The 20,543-nt window shown below is 42.1% G+C and overlaps 1 protein-coding gene across 1 annotated transcript in view; it reads right to left on the reverse strand.

Moving 5' to 3' along the window:
• Positions 1-20,543, reverse strand: part of LOC308127632 (C-myc promoter-binding protein-like) — a 119,443-nt gene that overhangs the window by 73,162 nt on the left and 25,738 nt on the right. The window contains exons 2-4 of the mRNA XM_080492774.1: positions 15,229-15,559; positions 7,342-7,588; positions 1,349-1,418 (exon numbers count right to left, since the gene is read on the reverse strand). Coding sequence (XP_080348900.1) covers positions 1,349-1,418; positions 7,342-7,588; positions 15,229-15,539 — 628 coding nt within the window. The 5' untranslated portion in view covers positions 15,540-15,559. The remainder of the gene's footprint in view (positions 1-1,348; positions 1,419-7,341; positions 7,589-15,228; positions 15,560-20,543) is intronic.

Genomic DNA, 20,543 nt, shown 5'->3' on the forward strand with positions numbered 1-20,543 from the left:
TTCCATGGTGGCCGTGGCCTCAGTCAGCGGGAGAATTTGCCCTGCTGCAAAGCAGAAATGGTTCAGGAATGAGTTGAGGAACACAACAGCCAGTTGGCTTTCAAATTTCCCAGATATCATTTTAATCAAGAATTTGTGGGATGAGCAGGACAAACCAGGCTGATCCTGGACTCCACATCTCATTAAAGGGTCACATTATATAAAAATTCCCTTCCTAAAGGTTTTCCAGCAGTACTAATCGTCCCCATACCTGGACTGACGTCCCAGAAGTGAAGACAGTCTGTCCTCTCTCTCCCTGGCTTGTTTCAGGTTTTAAAAAGTGTGTTGCTCCAAGCAGCCAATCAGGAATCAAACCCTATATAGTGTCATCGGGGGTTTAGCCAATCACAATCAAGGTCGGCCCTCCCTTTGACTCCTCCCACAATTAGGCAGCTCTGCTCTGGCACATGGCACCACCAGAGGAAGTACTTCCTCCTCTTCCCAAGATGGGCATGTGTGGGCGGAGCCAGTCCAGCTCACACAGACACAGCAGATTTTGAATGCAGCTCCTATGATCCAATATTCAAATGGAAGAAAATCAAGGAGGAGCTAGAAACTTAGAACACTGAAGGTTTCTGGAGCGACCAGACCAGGAGGAGGAGGAGAACAGGAGGAGGAGGAGGAGGTGAACAGCAGGAACAGGAGGAGGAGAACAGAAGGAACAGAAGGAGGAGGTGAAGAGGAGAAGGAGGTGAACTGCTGGATGAAATGAGCCTTTTTTTTTATTTTTTGAATTGGACAGCCATGTTTGAAAACTTAATTTCTGTGTGCTGAGTCACCCAAAGCATTAACAGATAGGATCTTTCCATTCAACGAAACCTCCAGCAGCAACATCAGCTAGTGACAATCTGAAGGTCCATTCATTGTGAACAAACCCTGATATCACCTTGGAAAATACACAATGAATGTAAACCCTTTGACGTGGAATTAGAAGAGCATGCAGAGGATTATCTGATCAGCCTTCTTCTGAGGAAACTACAGGCCTGAAGTTGTGAGCTCCGGCTGCAGCAGAATCCTCACGTTGAATCTCCTCCTTTCAACAAAAACGATTTACTGCAAATACAACAACGTTTAATGATATAAATATTCATGAACTATGAGTGAGACCGGTCCGAGTTATCGCTCAGAAAACTGCAGGTAACTTTCTAAACTTGTCTAAGATAATCTAAAATGTTCTCTAAACCAAGACTTCAATAATTGTCAGTAGAGGAGAGGAAGGAGGGAAAGCGCTGACAGAGAATGTGTAATTCGATACCTCTGAGGTTCACCCAGTATTTGGACTGGTAGTTATGGGATTAGAAAGGCTTACCTGCTTTGTAAGCGATTGTGTTGGTTTTGGCCACAGACTTCTTATAACACAGGTAGACTGAGGAGCCCCACTGGAAAGGAGAGCAGAATGGGAAACACTGTGAATTCTGAGCTTCTTTCTTCTTTGTAGAATTAATAGTAAAACATACTGAAATCATCAATCACAATTTACTCCACAGATCAATCAAATATTTGCATTTTGTACAAGCTGGCCTCCAGTAACAGTACTATTGACTTGACTGCAGCGGCGCTGTTGACGCCACGGCTGTTTCAAAGTATAAGTTCCTTTATATTTAGTTTTTGGACTTTGCATTACATTGGCTTTACTTCAACGACACACTTGCAGATTAGTTTTTTTTCTTTAACACGTCACAAAGAAGCAGATTTCAAACGTCTTTTGCTGGAATCTGCCCGGATTTGGGATGTTTTGGAAAGCTCTGCTCTTGTTTATTAATCCAGCATATATTGTTAAATACACAGAATTTATAGTTTTTGGCTGCAAATGAACAGTATTAGAAACTGTTAATGAAACTGATCATTTGAAATAATCTGATAAAAGACTGCAAAATCCCAAATCAATGTCACTTATACATCATTATACAGTAAATACAATAATTGTTTAATATTTTGATGGATTTTCCATGTTCTCCAAAAACGATAAATAATATCTACAACAAATATATTTTGATAAGCAACAAATATCACGAGATCTTTTAGAAAACCCTGATCTGTTTGTGGCATTTCAACATTTTGAACATATAACAGTTCTTCAGAAATTCCTCCATAAAATTGTATCTGTAATTCCCATAAAGTTGCTTTTTGAATTCGTTTCAAGGATCAGGGCCTAAAGAAAGACACGTTCAATTTCAAATAAATTCATTTAAATCAGAAAATCTAATATTATACTGCATATTAGAAGTTTAACAATCCATCTTACTGTATATCCATCACATAAACTGTAAAAAGGTCCTTTTTCCTCCAGAGGTGATCAGCACAGCTTCTTCACCTTCTTATAATACTAAATAATAAAGCAGCCATACAGCAGAACTCTTTTCCACATCAAAAGTATGATTAAAAGCTTTTTGTCTCGTTACTTCAGTCCTTTTTAGTGCAACCTTTTCAGACTGTTCCCACTGAGCAAAAAGTGGCTTAAAACACGTCTAAACGTCTCTATACATCCAGAAGACGTCCTCAGAGGGGCCAGGATGAAAGTTTTTTAGACGTCTTTCTTGGACGTTGTATTCACGTCTTGTCTGGACGTCACATGGACGTCAATGAAAATAGTAAGTAAGTAAGTAAGTAAGTAAGCAAGTAAGTAAATTCTATTTATAAAGCGATTTCACAAATCAAATCACAAAGTGCTGTACAACAAGGTGAAACTAAGACAATAGCAGCAACATCACACAGTGGATAATAAAACATATGTGACTTTAAAACACCAGGAGCCACATAATAAAAGAAAATAAAAGTTAAAAGGCAATTTAACTAAAAGCTTTTCTGAAAAGCGCAGTCTTCAGATGCTTTTTAAAAGAGTCCACACAGCCAAGCTCACGAAGGGACTGGTGCAGGTTATTCCAGAGTCTGGGGGCTCCTGCCTGGAACGCCAGGTCTCCCTGGGTTTTAAAATGAGTCTCTGGGATCTTTAAGAGACCCTGGCCTGAGGACCGGAGGGTCCTGAAGTGTAGGGGCACAACAAGTCAGTGATGTATTGAGGGGCCTGACCATGCAACACACCAAAAATCAGGACTAAAATCTTCAATACACAGACAGTCGTGTTCGCTTTACCAACTACATGCACTTTTCTGGAACGTGGGAGGAAACCAGAGAATCCTGAGGAAACACATGCACACACAGGGAAACTCTACAAACACCTCCGGCTGGATTTGAACCAACGATCTTCTGTCTGTGAAGCAAAGCACTAACCAGTGTGCAATGAGACAATGACGAGTACCAGTGGTGATAAAACACTTACTCATGTACATAGTTGTATTGACAAGATGAAAGGTTATCAAAGTGGCCAGTTTCTCTGTGAAGTTCAATATCTGGAGACCAAAACAATGAATTGAGCATTAAACTTCACATTCTGTCTCCTCTTGCCTGTCATGATCTACGTCCATCAATATTTTAATGACAAATCAATAATCATACAGGCAGTTGGACTTAGCAGACAGCTTGTGACCGTCTCTTTCAACTGATTCTGGCTGTCTTAATGTCCATCATTTTATTTTTATGTGTCATTTGACAAGTTGAATAGACGTCCAGATTACAGCCTGGACGGACAGACGTGTCTGAGATGTCTACGGACGCTGCTTGCTCAGTGGGTTGATGATCTGAATAATGTTTTTACAAGCAGACGTTGACAGTACTAAACCGAGGCTTCAGTTCAATGATGATTTATCCTTCTATCCTCATAATCTATCATATCATCGATCCTGTGTGTTATATTGTGTGTGTGTGTGTGTGTGTGTGTGTGTGTGTGTGTGTGTGTGTGTGTGTGTGTGTGTGTGTGTGTGTGTGTGTGTGTGTGTGTGTGTGACTGAGAAGGGGGATGCTGAAAGACTTTAATGAATACAACAATAGTGTGAAAAGTGTGTGAGGAGGAAGAGAAAGAATGAAGCCACGAGGCCGAGAGACTCTGCTTTCCTCTTTGAAAAGAAGCAAGACTGAAAAAGTAAAAGTAAAAGTACACGCAGCACTAAAAGACCACCGGAGGGCTTTTAGGATTAGTTTTCATAATTGGATGCACGAGTCAGTTTGAGCTCCTCACCTGGAGGCAGGGGTCTCTCTTTTAGCTGCTGGAAAACCACAAATATTAATAATCTGGTTTTGTCTTCTTCTGGTCTCCAGTCCATCATTTCAACATAAAATAAAACAGAAGCTGCACTGAGATCAAGGCTAAGATTTATTTTTTCTTTCAAATTGTTCAACAATAGTGAAGCGTGGCATCCATCACTGTCGGAGCAGTTTACTCACTCCTGATTCCATCCTGGTCTCATCAATGACTTAATAGACTAGTTGATTAATATGATCAAATTAGTAACTTAGGCTCCGCCCACACCGCAGGTCTTGATGCTCAATTACATTTGCTGGGATCAGATTTTTTTGTTTGATCATTTCAGTCGCGACCTGCCGTCTGAAGGTGATCGGACCGGATGTTTTCGGGCCTCAGAGAGCAGAAGACAACGTGAAGTCACACCGAGCAGCACGCCGGTCAGCACCAGGGTTGCCAGCTGTGACTCACTGTTTCCAGCCTAAACAAGGTAAAACCCTGACGCCTCAATAAAAACCAGCCAAGATCTCAACCTGTGTAGGAATCATGTTAAAACCATAAAACTATCATATGTGTAATAAAGAACACGCCATAAACACACAAATGCACAAAATAAACAAAATAAATAAAGTTAAACAGTAAGAGAGTTTGGCTCGCCAATTGGGGGATACCACCATATCTGGCAACGCTGGTCAACATGTAGATTTACTTTCAAGTGGTTGTTAAACACGAGCGACAGAATCTAGACAACACGAGGAGGAAAGAAGAAGGAGAATGAAGTAAAAAGACGAGCACAGCTTTAACAGCTTTTATTCTGGCGGAGCCGCTTCCTCCGGCACTTATCCCTGACGTCGGTCAGACGTCAATGACGAAGCCGTCACGTGTAGAAAAATATCAGAACTGGTAAAACATATGATGGAGGCCTGGGTCTGGTGGGAAAACATCATAATGGAGCTTTAACATGGAAACAAAACAGCTTGATGTGAGTCACTGTGAGTAAAACATCAGAATTCGGTCACTTTTCCCTGCAGTGTGAACAAGGCCGTAGTCACTGTCACGGTAACTTAACTTGTAAGTCAGCTATCTTAAGTCTTATTATTTATTTTAAACTCATCTTAACTGGTGAAGGTATAAATTATCAATCTTAAAGTTAAATCCTCTCGGGAGCAACATTAGACTTGACGTACAACCTGTTTACAGCTCAGCTACACTACATTATTAAATGAACACATTATTAATACCAACAGGAATAATAATAACACAAAAGTTACTTTCCTAAGTTACTGGTTATGTTTCTCCAGTAACTAGTAAGTTAACTTTGTCCTGTGATGGACCTTTGCAGCGTCTGTCCTGCTTTTCACCGATTGTCATATTCATCTCTCGCTCTAACAACAGAGTAAAACAAAGGGAATATCAACGATGAATGAATGATGATTAACTCTTTGGCCTCTAGGGCTCAATTTGACTGTTTTCACCGCTGTTGATTTTACGTTCATATCTCAGTATTTAAAGTGTTTACCTCGAATATTCCATGTCCCTTTTTTCAGCACAACCTCACCTACATGATTCTACAATTATTTAGTCATTTTGACGCACTGGAAGAACACACTGGACCAAAAATCACATAAAAAAATAAAAAATAAAAAATTGGGGGGATTTCTTTCATATTTGGAGACAAGAGCATGTTTACCAAACTAATTTCACAACCGAGAATCCATTCAATCAGTTCATTACACAAAACAAATCCATTACAATACGTCATTATAGACGATTGTATAAAGTCACTGTTTTGACTATACTTTTGATTTGACCTCATATTTCACTATTTGAAGCTGATAAGACTCAAGTGTTTGGTATTATACCCGTAACTTAGTCTGTACTGCACCTGGAAACACGGGATTACTCCAGTTATATGAAAAAAGACCTATTCAATCTATTTCTCGTGAAAAAAAGTGACATATTTTGTGTGTAAAATGACTTTTCACGTCAAGCGCTGCGTCGCTGTGCCGGAAACTGAGACGCGTATTGCTGCAGCTGGCGTGACTCTGCCCGCTGATTACAAATATGGATGAATTGGACGATCGAAGAGAAGTTGCTTCGATCGCTTCTAAAGCCGTTATCTGCTTCATAATGTTTATCGTCTTTAATACTCAGTGCATAAATAAAACATTATTATTTCTGAAATGCAAGCCATTTTCTTTATTCTGTGGGCCACACCTGATTCGGCGAGGGGGGGGGTAGAGCATAGATTTACAGACCAGATGTAGAGCTATGCATTTAGAATGCATACAAACTGTGATTTATCATAAATTGTGCACAAATGAATGAAAAACATGTTTGGCTCCAACTGCTCACTGAGCGCAGCCAACAACTTCACAGATAGTTTTCATCAGAAACCTGGTTACCTATCAACCTATCAACACGGGACTGGTATGAGGCTTAGCATGTGCTCTTACCACGTCTGGTGAAATGGAGTCTCAGCGCCATCCCGCTACGTCCCGCTACGTCATCGTAAACAAGGCATGTGATAGGGCCCTTAAAAGCGTTCCCCGGTACGGGGGTTAAAAGAGAAATCTTTCTGTCCTTGTGGTCGCCAGTCCAACATGCAGAGTTTGATATGACTTCCCATACTTCAATAGATTGCCGACAATTTAGCGACTTCACTTCTGTTTACTTAATTCCAACGTTTTCCAACTCAGTTCAACCCTTTCCTACCGCAGTGGAGGGGCATCGACAGGAAGATGGATCAGATCACTCGACATGTAGCAAAGCTAAACGCGCTGCCAGTATCTCACCAGAGGAGAAATCAATCACAACGAGGAACAAAATAAATCATGATCAATCAGATTAATCATTGGAATCAAATACACAACCCAACATCTTTCTGAAATTGTTAAAAGAAATTAAGCATCAGGCTCAAACAGTAATATAAACACAATGTGTGCATGCTTTGTAAATGATGTCATATTTCTACACAAACACATCTCAGAAAACTTGTTACGTCCTGGTCATCTCCGCTGGATGAAGAACGACAGAGGATTGAGTAGTTTGATCAGTGATGTCTGGATTATAAATGAAGCAATAATCTGAACTCTTTGTCACATTTCAAAAGACAAGTTGTTTCCCAATTAATGTACATTTACTTTAATGTACTTTAATGTGGGAGTAGAAGTTGCTTGCCCCTCAGAGCAGAGCTCAGCACCCAGCTGGTGATGAAGCCTCACCATGCTGCTGTTCAGGTTCTTCTCCACCTTGCAGAAAGTGTGCGGGGGCGTCTCCCCCTTGCTCGGGATGATGATGCAGACGTCGGTGACGGCCAGGGCGGCGTGCGGCTGGCTCTCGGGCGCCCGGCGGTAGGTGACGTAGATACGCTGGGAGGAGTTACCGCTGATGTTGGCCGGCCGGCCGGAGGGTGTGGTCTGGATGAGGTGGCAGCCCTGCTTCAGTCGCTCCTTCCACTCGTACAGCACCCTGAGGGGAGAGGCACAGCGCACTCTGGTCACTCTGGTCACTCTGGACTCCAGGTTTCAGTCTGCACAGGCTTTAGTACTCACTCAAAACTACAAATCAATATCTTTTTCTTCCTTCCTTTCTTTTTCTCTTTTTTTTCCCTTTTTCTTTTTTTCTCTTTTTCATTTTTTTTCTTTCTTTTTCCTTGTTTTCTTTTCTTTTTTTCAACAATAATTTTTTTGCCTTCTTTCTTTTTCTCCCTTTTCTTTTTCTTCTTTTTTCCTTTTTCATTTTTCTTTTTTTCTTTTCTTTTATCTTTTCAACAAAACAATATCTGATTAATAATTTTTTCTGTAAACGGAGAAGGAAACGTGTAAATACTTTACTTTGTTCAAATAGCTTTTTTTATGTAACAGTATTTTCTTTGGCCCCTATTTTTTTTAAATATTATGTATTTTTACTTTGTAAGACATTGATAAGTTCTTCTGTGGGGTGAAGGCTCCTTCATCCTCCCTTTTTGAACCCATAAGAACAAGAAGAAAAGTCGGTAGTGACGTCAGCCAGCTGCTGAAAAACAGCTTTCTCTCCAGGACTGTTCATACTCCGATAAGAAGCTGCCAAACTCACAGGCCACGCCCCCTCACCGCAGGCCACGCCCCCTCGCCGCAGGCCACACATGTCTGTGATGCGGGTTTTAAACTTTTTAACTGCAGTTTATTTTTGGCCTCCAGTGCTTTCAGAAATACATTTCTCTGAACTGTTTCAGTAATAAAGACAGTTTTTGTCCGAGCGCCATGTTGGTCTGGTTTTGACTACAGGAGCTGACAGCTGTTCGTGATGCGTTCAGGTGCATCACGTAAGCCTGCTCTCCAACTTTTTAACGAGCTGCGGCGCTCGTACAGTGGAGATGTTACAAGCTAAATATGATTAAAATATGACAGACAGTCATTAGCGAGCTGGAACACATGAGCAGCACACGGCAGAGCAGCAGTTTCAGCAGAGCAGCTCCTACACAGTTCAGCCAGGACAGTTGGAACAGCCCAAACTAATCTGTTCAGCCAGAAGGAGCTGGAAGAAGGAAATGAGGTCATTTTGTTCAGCAGAACCTCCACTGCTGAACTCTCTTCTTGTTCTTATAGAGGAGGAATTGGCCTTTAGAGTGAGAGACCTTCTGGAGGATGGAGACTGCATGTTCTTTCTGTTCCTGCAGAGTCTCCTGGGTTCTCCTCCTACAACCCACAGTTAGGTTAAAGGGCTCTTATTCTCCAGCAGTTCAGAATGGAAAAATCCTATCTGTTAATGCTTTGGGTGACTCAGCACACAGAAATTAAGTTTTCAAACATTGCTGTCCAATTCAAAAAATGTAAAAAAGGGCTCATTTCATCCAGCTGTTCACCTCCTCCTCCTGGTCTGGTTGCTCCAGAAACCTTCAGCATTGTAAGTTTCTAGCTTCTCCTTGATTTTCCTCATTTGAATCTATAAACGTGAAGAAAATGTAGAGAACCTGACATCCGTATGGACTGATGACACATCGGATGATATCAGGGAGAGTCTCAACTATTAAACTACTGATCTGGACCATAAAACTAGAATATGGACCGCGGGTCGTACCACTACGGGTCGTACCACTACGGGTCGTACCACTACGGGTCGTACCACTACGGGTCGTACCACTACGGGTCGTACCACTACGGGTCGTACCACTACGGGTCGTACCACTACGGGTCGTACCACTACGGGTCGTACCACTACGCGGCCGCCATGTTTGTTTACAACTGGATGAGCAGGAGGGAGGGGGAGATGAGCAGTAACAGGCTCTGTAGCCTCCATCAGTCTCTGCAGGAGGGATTTGCGCCGTGAAAGAATCTTTCCACTTTGGGAGCCGGATTAAAAACTTTGTAGATACAGAGGATCAGAACACTGGTGTCGTGTAAACGGACCCCCCAAAAGTAAAGAAAGCTTTGCGGATACACACTAAGTTAGATTACAAGTAACTTTTTAGTTACTTTCAGCAGCTGCCGACGACGCCCCCCCACGGTCTCAACATAAAAATAACAACCGGTTTTACCAAACTCTGCTGATCCCTCCCTCGCCTCCTGCTGATACAGATTTAACCTTTGACCTTCATTCTTTGTTGTATTTATATCTGACTCACGCTTTTATTATACAATTTTTATTATTACTGCTATTTATTTGCCCAGTGATGTAGTTGTAGTCTGTTGTTGGAATATTTATTTATTTGCACTGCCTGCTCCATGTGACCTTTTAATTACCCCCAGGGGACTAATAAAGTCTTTCATTGATTGATTGATTGAAAACAAGGGGCGGGGCTTCCTGCCAATATATATTCTTACTCATGAAAATGACAAAAAATAGTGTAACATCTCTGCAGTTGTTTTCTTGATGCAAAGATAAGGTTTAGTGACGTCGTTTGTTGGTTCTGATGCTTTTGTGTCACCTTTTTGTGTTCCGTGAAAACCAGGTTTATTGTAACAAAGTCCAGGGAACACGAGGAAACCAGGCGCGACACGACGAGAGGGGCGACAAGATGACAGGAGGCAAGACATGTTGACGAGACGATCCAACAAGGACAACAGAGGGACAGGAGTTTAAATACACAAGGAAGGGCTGGACACAAGTGGAACATTGGTTAATTGGAAACACGAGGTGAGACACACAGAGGCGGACACAGAGACCTGACATGGGGTCACTTGCCCTTGGATTTTAGGGCATCCCTACATCAGAAGTTTTAATGTATTAGTAAGATACTCCAGCCACTTAAAAAAAAACTAAAAACTGTGAGATTAAGCAATTGCTGAGTTCAACTAACACCTTCTATTTTCTTTATATGTAGGATTTCCTGTGTGAAGCAAGCAGGGGATGGAAGTACTATTCTGCTTTTAAGAACAGCACAATGTAAAAAAAAAATTTTACTGAACAATGTACATTTTTTTCATTAAAAACAACATAAAGTTAATGTGTTATTTTCTGCGTCATTTGAGGGCAACATTTCTACAATACCACCCACATCCATTTCCAGTTTTGTGATCTAGCCGTCCTTGCAGGCTCCACAGGTGAGCTTAGGTACGGTGCACTGTTGGTTATTATTTATTAACCCGGCAGTGCAACGTTAGAATTAAGCAGGAGGCAATTCTAACTGAAACCACTTAGAGGCGGAGTACTCAGAGGTGGCTGCAGTAATTTTCAATGTGCCACTTTGTGTTTCCATTATCCACCATTTCTGTTTTAAGTGAGCTCAAGAGGCGTTTTGTAGCTGAAAAAGAACAGAATCTCGAGTGGCTGTGGGATGTATATACCGTTTTTTCCCGTTTGGTCATTCTGGTGCTCATTGCTCTGGTGATTTCTCTCTGCTGCTGGTACACCCAAGCCTGTTTTTCTTTCTGTCGCTGCGGTTCCCCGAGTGCAGCTGACATTTGTCGTTTTATTGACAGAATCAGCAATTCTGTAGAATTTGAAAGCACCTTTAATGTTTGCTAAATTAGACCTTGAATAGACTTCTCTAAACAGAGTTGTGTAAGTAGGGCAGAGATTTGCACAGTATTTCATTTTTGAAGGGCTGGTCTTTATTTCAGCTGTGGAGGCCTACCGCTAACACAAAATAACATGTCAACACACTGAAGGACATGAAGGATTAATACCGACATTCAGGGAGCAATTTGCCAGGAGGGATTCAGCGATATATCACCATCAAAACTGTACGGCCCCTCTTCTACTCACAGCAAGAAGTTGTTTTGTTTTGGGTTTTTTTTTTTTTCATGAAACCTTCCTTTATTTTCACACTAAGAGATATTGTACAAATTGTACTGATCAGATCCAAAGGTAATATAAATTATTAGCCAATAATTAAGGTAGACCCTTACATAAGCAACTGCACCTGTTCCACTCATGGTTCTGTATAATAGCTTGTTTTTAAGTATAATTTTAAATTGTTTCACAATGAATTCCATTTTAAAACTGCATTTTGGTGAAAAGTTTCACAAGAAGTAAAGTATACAAGAAAGACGCTATGCTGACACATGAATATCGATAGCAAGTAGAGCAAAAATAAACATTTAAATTAGTGGAAAGACAAAATTATCTGTAGTCTCATACAAATGTAGAACTTTGACTTCTCCGTCCACGGCTGCTATTTTTGATAAGCAAACTGCACAAAACCTGCGAAAAAAACTTTTATTTACGAGAAATGCAGTTCTCATTATATATTATTACATTATTGGTTGCAGTTATTACATTTTGAGAGGATTCTTTAAATGTAAACAAAGCAAGTATATATGTATATATATTTATATTTATATATTTATTTATTTATGCTTTTCAAATATATCACCCTTAACAGGCAATAATCACAAAGTGCTTCACAAACAGCAATAATGCGACTTTAGTCATGTCGTAACTTATTACAATTTTGACTAAATGTTATTATGAGACTGATCTGATAAATCATTACGTTATTGGTAACTTATTACATTATGAGCTTCATTGCTTTGAAAAAGGCCAGATTATTACATTCTTGGTTGTTACACTACCTGAGTTGGATAAATCAGTCCAGAAGACGGATGAATGGATGGAGGAAACATCTTAAACTAGAGCTAAACTCGGCAGAGCGCAGACCTTCACCAAGCAGGGAGCGTCTCCATGGCAACAGACGCTGATCTCCACGAGGTGCCTCTCTCTACCGCTTTGTATGGAACATTTTTTCAGTTTCTTGGGATTTATTATTAACGTCCCAAAATCTAATGGATTGGTGTTTGGATGATGACAGATTATCCCTGAAAATTTCATGCAATTTGGGTGAGTAGTTTTTCTGTAAAGTTGGAAAATACAAACATAGAAACCAATAAATAAATACACGCAGGCGAACACATAATCTTCTCGGCCTCATTGGTCGCCTAACTTTTACTGTTGAAGGTAATGAAGTTGTACTGACCCAAGACAAGAGGGCAAACTGTCAGTTATAATTGCCCCCAGGTGAAACAGAAAAGGAACAAACACATGGGAACCGATGAATATGCCTGTTCAGTCATGCACACACACACACACACACACACACACACACACACACACACACACACACACACACACACACACACACACACACACACACACACACACACACACACACACACACACACACGTCACCTTCCCATCCGCTGTGCAGAGAGCGGTCCGGCTGAGCCCTCGACACACAGGAGCTGCTGATACTGTCTGAGCAGAGTGTCGGTGTCAGTGCCTGATAAGCAGTTCGCTCTGTGGTGTCGAGGGCCGCTACGAGCCTCCTTAGCATTGTCACCACTCGCCTCTGCCGGGCCGAGGCGCCGGTCGACTGAACAAACGCTGTCGGATTTGCATGGCTCAAAGGATGTTGCTGAGGACGGCGCCTCACTTTCACTTTCCGTCACTAAATCACAGCGGCTGCAATGGAGACGGAAAACTGCTGCACCCGAGGAATTTCAGGCAGAGCGGAGCACTTTCTCAAAGTCACGAACACTTCAGCTTTACTGGGCTGTCTTTTCATGCTTTACCTCACGCACACTAACAGGAAACAGCCGAGAGGGTTTCACAGCATTAGAAGGCTGCCAGGTATAGAAAAACATCAATGTTTGTTGAGCTTCGGCGCAGTGCTAATGTGAGTCACAGTGGAAGCACCAAGGAGCTGCTGTTCAGGTTCAGAAATGACACTGTCCTCACTAACATTCATGCCGGCTCACAGTCTGCATCTCGCTCAAAGCACAGAGACCATAAGGATGGCACTCCTGGCATTTTGTAAAATAACTCATCAACTCTCTCGTGAATTTCCTTGAAACCTTTCTGTCTCCCACAGGATGAACTGTTTATACTGGTTTCATCGTCCATCTATTCACTGGGTTTTGGAGCTTTTTTCTTCTACGTTCCCGGCAGAGACGCTGCGGCAGGGCTTATTGTGCTCAAGGCCTTTATACACATAATGGGTTGCAAGTATGAGATGAATGTTTTTTTCTTTTTTCACTAAGAAAAGTTTGCTTTTGTCACACATAAATTCATGTAAAACACACATTGTAAGGGAGACTGTGGCTGTAATGGTCATATCACTGGTAGTCCTCCAATCTAAAGGGTCAATCCTTATGTCCACTCGTCCCAACAGTAAAAGAGTTTCCACAGTATTTTACTCCTACATTGGTAGATTATGTACATTGTGGTATTAAAGGTGATGTACACAATATTAAATCTCCAAGCTTGTATTGCCTTAAGTGAGCATTCGAATTTGAAACATTTCATCTCCAGTTGTTCTTCACTTCTGCTCATCAGTTCTACTTTAACTGTGGACAACCATGTGTGTGTGTGTGTGTGTGCGTGTGCGTGTGCGTGTGCGTGTGCGTGTGCGCGTGTGTGTGTGCGTGTGTGTGTGTGTGTGTGTGTGTGTGTGTGTGTGTGTGTGTGTGTGTGTGTGTGTGTGTAGCCTTGCTTGGGGAAAAAGTATGACTGTAGGAACAAAATATTGGGGATGAAGGAATCATCAAGCTTTTACTGTAAGTGAAGATAAGAATTGAATTTCTTACAAAGGTTGTTGTTAAGTTAAAGTTAAGATTTATGAATGAAGGTTAGGTGAGTATAAATCTGCAGGTAATGATCATAATGTAATGTAAAGTCCCCAAAAGGCCTGGGAACATGAATATGACTGATCTTATAATGAGTTTCATATTTATAACGAAGAGAAACAATCCAGCATGTGGTATAAAATGCAAAACATTTTCCCGAACAAGGTTAAATATTTTGGGAGATTTTATGTAAGTAATATAAACAATCACTTCCGCTTGAACATTACATAAGGTAGCCTGTAAATATAATTTTATTTCTGCTTTCCAAGAAGTGGTTCTTGCACCATCACAGGTTCTTCAGACAGTTTAAAAACGTGGCGCAGCAGCAGAGGTGGACCTTCAGTCTTTGTTTAAGGAGTGGAGCTCCTGCTCCTCGTCTCTACCTTGTGAAATCAAGACATGTCTAGAATCTCCTGTGGGTACTTCAAGAATATACTGAGTCAAACCTCAGAAATCCCAGCAACAAAAAGAATAAACTAGATGGATTAACTAAAATTACTTGCTTGACAAACGCTGGTTAAGCGAGCAACAGAAGCATAGTTGTTTGATACGTACAGTAATTTTCTAAAGCGACACAGCTACAATGCTTTTTATGCTATTTGCAAAAATAAAAGTGCTGAGTCTCATTTTTAGAAGAAAGCAAAAGGATCTACTAAAGCCACGTAAGCGATGCATCAGCAGGCCTTACAAGGCAAATAACCCTTCAAAGTATGATCTGCTGGAGATCCTGGCTCATGGTGCTGCTGCCCCACTGGATTACAGTCTGACAGGCCATCCTCCAGAACGCCGCCAGGCTTTGAAAGACTTCATTTAGAAAAATCATATTGACTGAGAGGCAAGTGTTTGCTATTCATGTTGAGGGGCTCGATACTTTGAAAACATCTGATCAGGAAGAACGACTAGACGCTAACCTATTTCAACATTTGACTCAATAACATCGGCCACGGACTCACATCACTGCAGTTGTGTTCTTGTGGTGTAAAATCTTTACTGTGTAGATTTACTATGATGAAACAGATTGTTTTGTTGCTGTCCTGCAAAAACTGAGAATGGCCTCGCACTCACCCCAGGTCAGTGAGCGGCGGCTTGTCCCGGCCTCGTCTGTAGCACAGGAATATCTGAGGCGCCATGAGGCCGCCATTGTTGAGGTCCGCCGACTGGCCGCTCGGTGTCGTCTCGATGCAGGTGAAACCGGGCGGCGCCTCCTCGCCCATCGACCGGATCACCAGCGCCACGTCGGTGATGGGCGCCTTGGGCTTGGCCGTCTTGTGGCAGACGTCATCAAAGTGGATCTCCTGGTCCAACGGCTTGGACGGGTCCGTCAGACCGGCCACCACAAAGTAGTCGGCTACACGAGGGCCTTTGTCCTCCATCATTTCCCATCACCGCCAACCACCTGCAGACAGGAAACAGGAAGACGGGACAGAGAGACAGGCAGGGGAGATGAAGTTTTGTTGTGGTAGCAGGTACAGACAGTTCTTGTGTCCTTGCATTGGCAGTACATATAAAAGAAAAATCTGGAGCTATAAATCTTCCTAAGGGGAGGCCAGGAGAAGGGCACGTGGAAGAGGGTAATATGTGACTCCGTACCAAAACAGCACTTTACAGTTTTGGACACTCAGTTGACGGTCTTTGACCAGAGTGACTTCAGGTCGCGTGTCCAGCCGATTGGTTCAAGCGTTCCGGCTCAAGGTCGCACGTGGCTCTGGAGAGCGCCAGACTGGAGTCGGTGTTGCAGAGTCTGAACCTTTCCCCGACTCTTGGGAGTGAAGGAGCACAGCTAAAGCCCGGCTGGCTGCACAGACCTGAGTGTGCATTTTAAAAAGGCGTTCACATGAACCCCTCAATTACAGGCCACAGCCACGTGAACAAGCTCAGCTTAGGAGCTCTGTGTTATGGTGGAGACTACAAAAGTGAGTGATAAAAGGCAAAACAATAGTTTTCTTAGTCTATCTGGCGAAGGGTGTGTACTCCTGACGGCACTACGTCGTCTTCCTGAAGACACACTGAAGTGAGGAACGGAGCACACAACAGTAAAACACAGGATAAGTGACATTTAAAGGAAAGAAGAATGAATAAAATGTCTTAATTTAACAATAACTAAGATGTTCACCATCAAGTTGGAAACATTTGATCATTTGAAACAAGAACCCACGTGACAAAGACAAAGAGAAAATGTTTTGTAAAACAGGAAAATGCATCAGAGTCTACCTGCTGCCGTTAAAAAGTCCAGAGCGACGCTGATTCAGCTCCACAGCTGTTGCTCTGTAACAATCATCGTGTCAATCTCAGCAAAACAAATTAATTAAGACCGGTGAGGTTTCCAAGTCAGACAAAGGAACTTCATTTCCATTTGGGCCAAAATAACAAGAAAAAAACTGAATTATTGTTTATTATTTATTAATTAGATGAAACTGTGACAGAAGTGGTTTGTGAGACTGTGTTGGAGGTTGTGGTTTAGTTTTGATGACAGTCAAATGTAAACAGGTGAGTGATGATTTTCATGGCTTGTTTAACTCGGTATTTAACAGAGGAGCAAACCTCAAGGAGCTCACAGTATAAGTCAAGCCTTTACACATGAGCGTGTCTCTGAAGGTTCAATTGAAACGTCAGCCTCCTCTCCTGAGAAGTCGTGAAGAAACAGATCTTAATCTAGAATCAAGATTTGAGAAATGTGCATATACACGCCATACACACAGATTGTGCTTAACTTTTCACACGAAGTCAGAAATCCCCTTGCTGGCGTCAGTCAGCGACCATTTCTCACTGGATAGGCCTTTTTTTATTACAACCAGGTTTTGTAACCCAAACGTTTTGACTCAATTTAATTGTGAGCAACTCATTCAGACAAGGCCAGTGATTCCAGCTGAATGCAGTCAGAGGGCGTGGGAAGAGAGCTCTAATTAGAAGGGTGTGTTGGCTTGTCTTAATGCACTTGCCCAGGGGGAAAGGGTTAAAAAAACTATGTCCAATGCTGTGCAAGCTGAACGCCAGCTGCCATCACATCTTCCTAACACACTGTTACAGCCTCCTGTTACTCACCTCATCATGAGAGACTGGTTTGAGTCAAAAGAAATATTAAAACTGACAGCTGCTTTCTCTTTTGTGACCTTTGTAAATGATTCTCCATTTTCATTTTTGGACTTCAGCTCTCCCCCTGGCGAGCTCAGGTGGTAGAGCATGAGACTCTCAATCTCAAGGTAGAGGGTTCGTGTCCCACGCCGGGCGCCACCTTCCCGTGGGCTCACCACCTGCAGGAACGGTTCTTAATCAGTGCTTTGTGATCTGGGTGACGGTGCTCAGACTGGCACCCCTGTGACCCGGAAACAGATAAGTGGGAGAAGATGGATGGACTTCAGCTCTCACGAGGACATTTTGACCTATTATCTGGCAAATGGTATTATTTGGTAACGGCTGCAGATTTTCCAACATGTCTTCAAAACCTAAATACAGTAAATACAGTTAAGTAGTTGTGCCAAAGCCCAGCTGAGCATCAACGAAGGCATGGTACAACCTGGACCGGTCACCAGGCCGCCACAATTCAATTCAATTCAACTTTATTTATATAGCACCAAATACAACAGTCATTTCTATGTGCTTTAAACAGAGAAAAGAGAAAAACCCAACAAATCCACATGAGCAGAAGATTTATTTGCGACTGTGGAAAGAAAAACCCCTCTAACAGGAAGAAACCTGCAGAACCAGACTCAGAGGTGGAGGCTTTCTGCTGACCGGTTGGAGTGAGGGGATAGAGGAGAGGAAAGGAGAGGATAGGATAGAAAGAGAGATAGGTTGAGGGGATAGAGGAGAGGAAAGGAGAGGATAGACAGAGAGATAGATTGAGGGGATAGAGGAGAGGAAAGGAGAGGATAGACAGAGATAGATTGAGGGGATAGAGGAGAGGAAAGGAGAGGATAGACAGAGATAGATTGAGGGGATAGAGGAGAGGAAAGGAGAGGATAGACAGAGAGATAGATTGAGGGGATAGAGGAGAGGAAAGGAGAGGATAGACAGAGATAGATTGAGGGGGAGATCCAAACCTTGGTTTGGGTAGTCACAGAGCAGGAATGAAGAGACAGACCACACACACTCTCTAACCACATTAAACCTAAACCCATGAGCGGTCTCAGCACCAGAGCGTCCTACAGAGATGTTGAAATCCCACAGAGAAGAACAACATTTGGACAAACTGCTGTCCATAAGAGGAGGTCAGTTTTTGAACAGCCTGCCAACAGATATAAGAGGATGGCCGACTTACATCTCCTTTAAAAAACAACTTAAACATTTTACCTGAGTGTAATTTGTATAGTTTTTATACTGTGTTTTGTATTCCTCTATACATTGTACTGCTTGTGTGACCTGCCTCGGGACTACAGATGTAAATTAGCAGTTTTGCTATAATCAGGTACATTTACAGTTTGCGTACAATTTGTATATGATTGTTCATTAATGTGCGTTGTCCCGTTCAAATAAACAAATAAATAAACTAACAATGAAAACCTATGGGCGGCTTAGAGTCACCAAGAAACCTTTAATGTTTTTGAAATGAATCAAACCAGGGCAGCTGAGGAAAACCAGAAGTAAAAAGACACCCTGAAATAAAGGATCACGTTTGTACTAATGTTTCTCACATTAACCACATGGTGGTCTAGTGGTTACCCCTCGGACCTTAAAGCAATATGTTGTGGGCTTGAATCGGGGCTGGACCTTTCTGTGTGGAGTTTTCATGTACTCCATGTGCCTGAATGGGTTTTCTCTGTTTTTCTTCCACAGTCCAAACACAGGCAGGCCGTATGTGTGAGTAAATGAGTGAGTAATGAGTAAATAAACGATTGAAAAAGTGAGTAAATTTCAAATGTCAAACTTGCACAATTGTAAAGAAGATATCTTGAAAACCCTTCACCTCCATATCAATGAGTGGCTGATGTTTCCTGGTGGCACATGCTGCAAAATAAAAACAGCTCAATAATATTTCACATCAAAGTTATGTGGATTAAGAATTTAGTCGTCGATGCTGCAGGCAGGAGCAGATGGAAAAGTGTTTTCTTCATTAGGGAGACCAGATCTCGTTTTATTTTATTCCAATAAGCGGTTATGAGTGTTTGGAAGCAACATTTTGTAAGAAATTGACATAATGAAATGATCATCGGAGGGTCAATGAGACTCATTAACGGAAAAACACAGAGCAATGTGTCGCTCTTTCTTTTGACTGTCACTTCCAGCTCTTGACAGATGGTGAGAAAACGCTGGTTCACTGTGTTCCGGCTCCTGTACTCAGCTTACAAACGCATCCCACCTCATCAATTGTTCACCATGAGAAGACAGTGAAGAGACGGAGTTGATTTCATGTGACAATCGATGTCTGGTCCGCTGTGATAAAACAAGACCTGAACTTCTCATTCATTCAATCTAGTGTTTTCCACAGCTCGTGATCTGGAGAAGAACCAGCTGAACGAACTAAGACTGTATGAGGACTAAATCTTGGTGCTGCTGGACTGAAGTCTGATGGAAGTCTGAATGCAGCACAGGCTCAAGAGCTGTAGGCAAATGACACAGGAGGACAGAAGTACTTCAGAAGCCATACGCTCGCAGTTCATCGCAACCGATACACGTAGCAGAGGACTTCCTGCTGCTGTCACTGACTTCTTGGCTGGTAAAACTCCGATCACAACAATCTGGCATTCAAGTGCATTTAGCTCCCCGCAGTATTGTTGTGAAAATTGTCTCAAAGAAAATATGCTCCAGCTGCTGTTCAGCACGGGTTTTGTTTACAGCACCAACTGGATCTTTTTTTTTTGTTTTTTTCAAATTTGGTGAAGTACACTGAAGTGTTAACGCTCTGTTAGAGTGGACTCAGATGCTCAGAGGGAAACACATCTGCACAACACACTCGGTCCGACGCTACAGTCCAAGTTTGCTCAAGCATTTTAGGCCAATCGACTCACGCTGCCACTGACTGTCGGCATTTGTTGTGTTTTTAAGATGTTTTATATATGTTTTTATTTGTGTTTACTGTGAAGCACTTTGTGACTCTGTCTGCGAAACGCGCTATACAAATAAAATTTACTTACTTACACACACATACATGCACCACCACTAGTCGGGGCTACAGAGCCGGTACACAGAGTCGTGGTCAATTTTGTTCGGTTGACAGGAAACTCAAAGCACCAATAACATCTCTAACGATATGACAGATCCTGGTCAGTTCAAACCCAGCAAAAATCCAGATGTAGTTTATTGATGGAAATAATATATGTCATTCCAATTCAAAGATTGCAATGTTCTGGTGATGTTGGTGTGTAAAAAGAATCCAAGAATGTATTCTGTGTCCTTACTGAAGCTCATTTGTATCTGATGAAATGTGGTGGATTCTGCTGGTA

This window comes from Lipophrys pholis, assembly GCF_963383615.2.
Source record: "Lipophrys pholis genome assembly, chromosome: 2".
In the NCBI taxonomy this organism is placed as follows: domain Eukaryota; kingdom Metazoa; phylum Chordata; class Actinopteri; order Blenniiformes; family Blenniidae; genus Lipophrys; species Lipophrys pholis.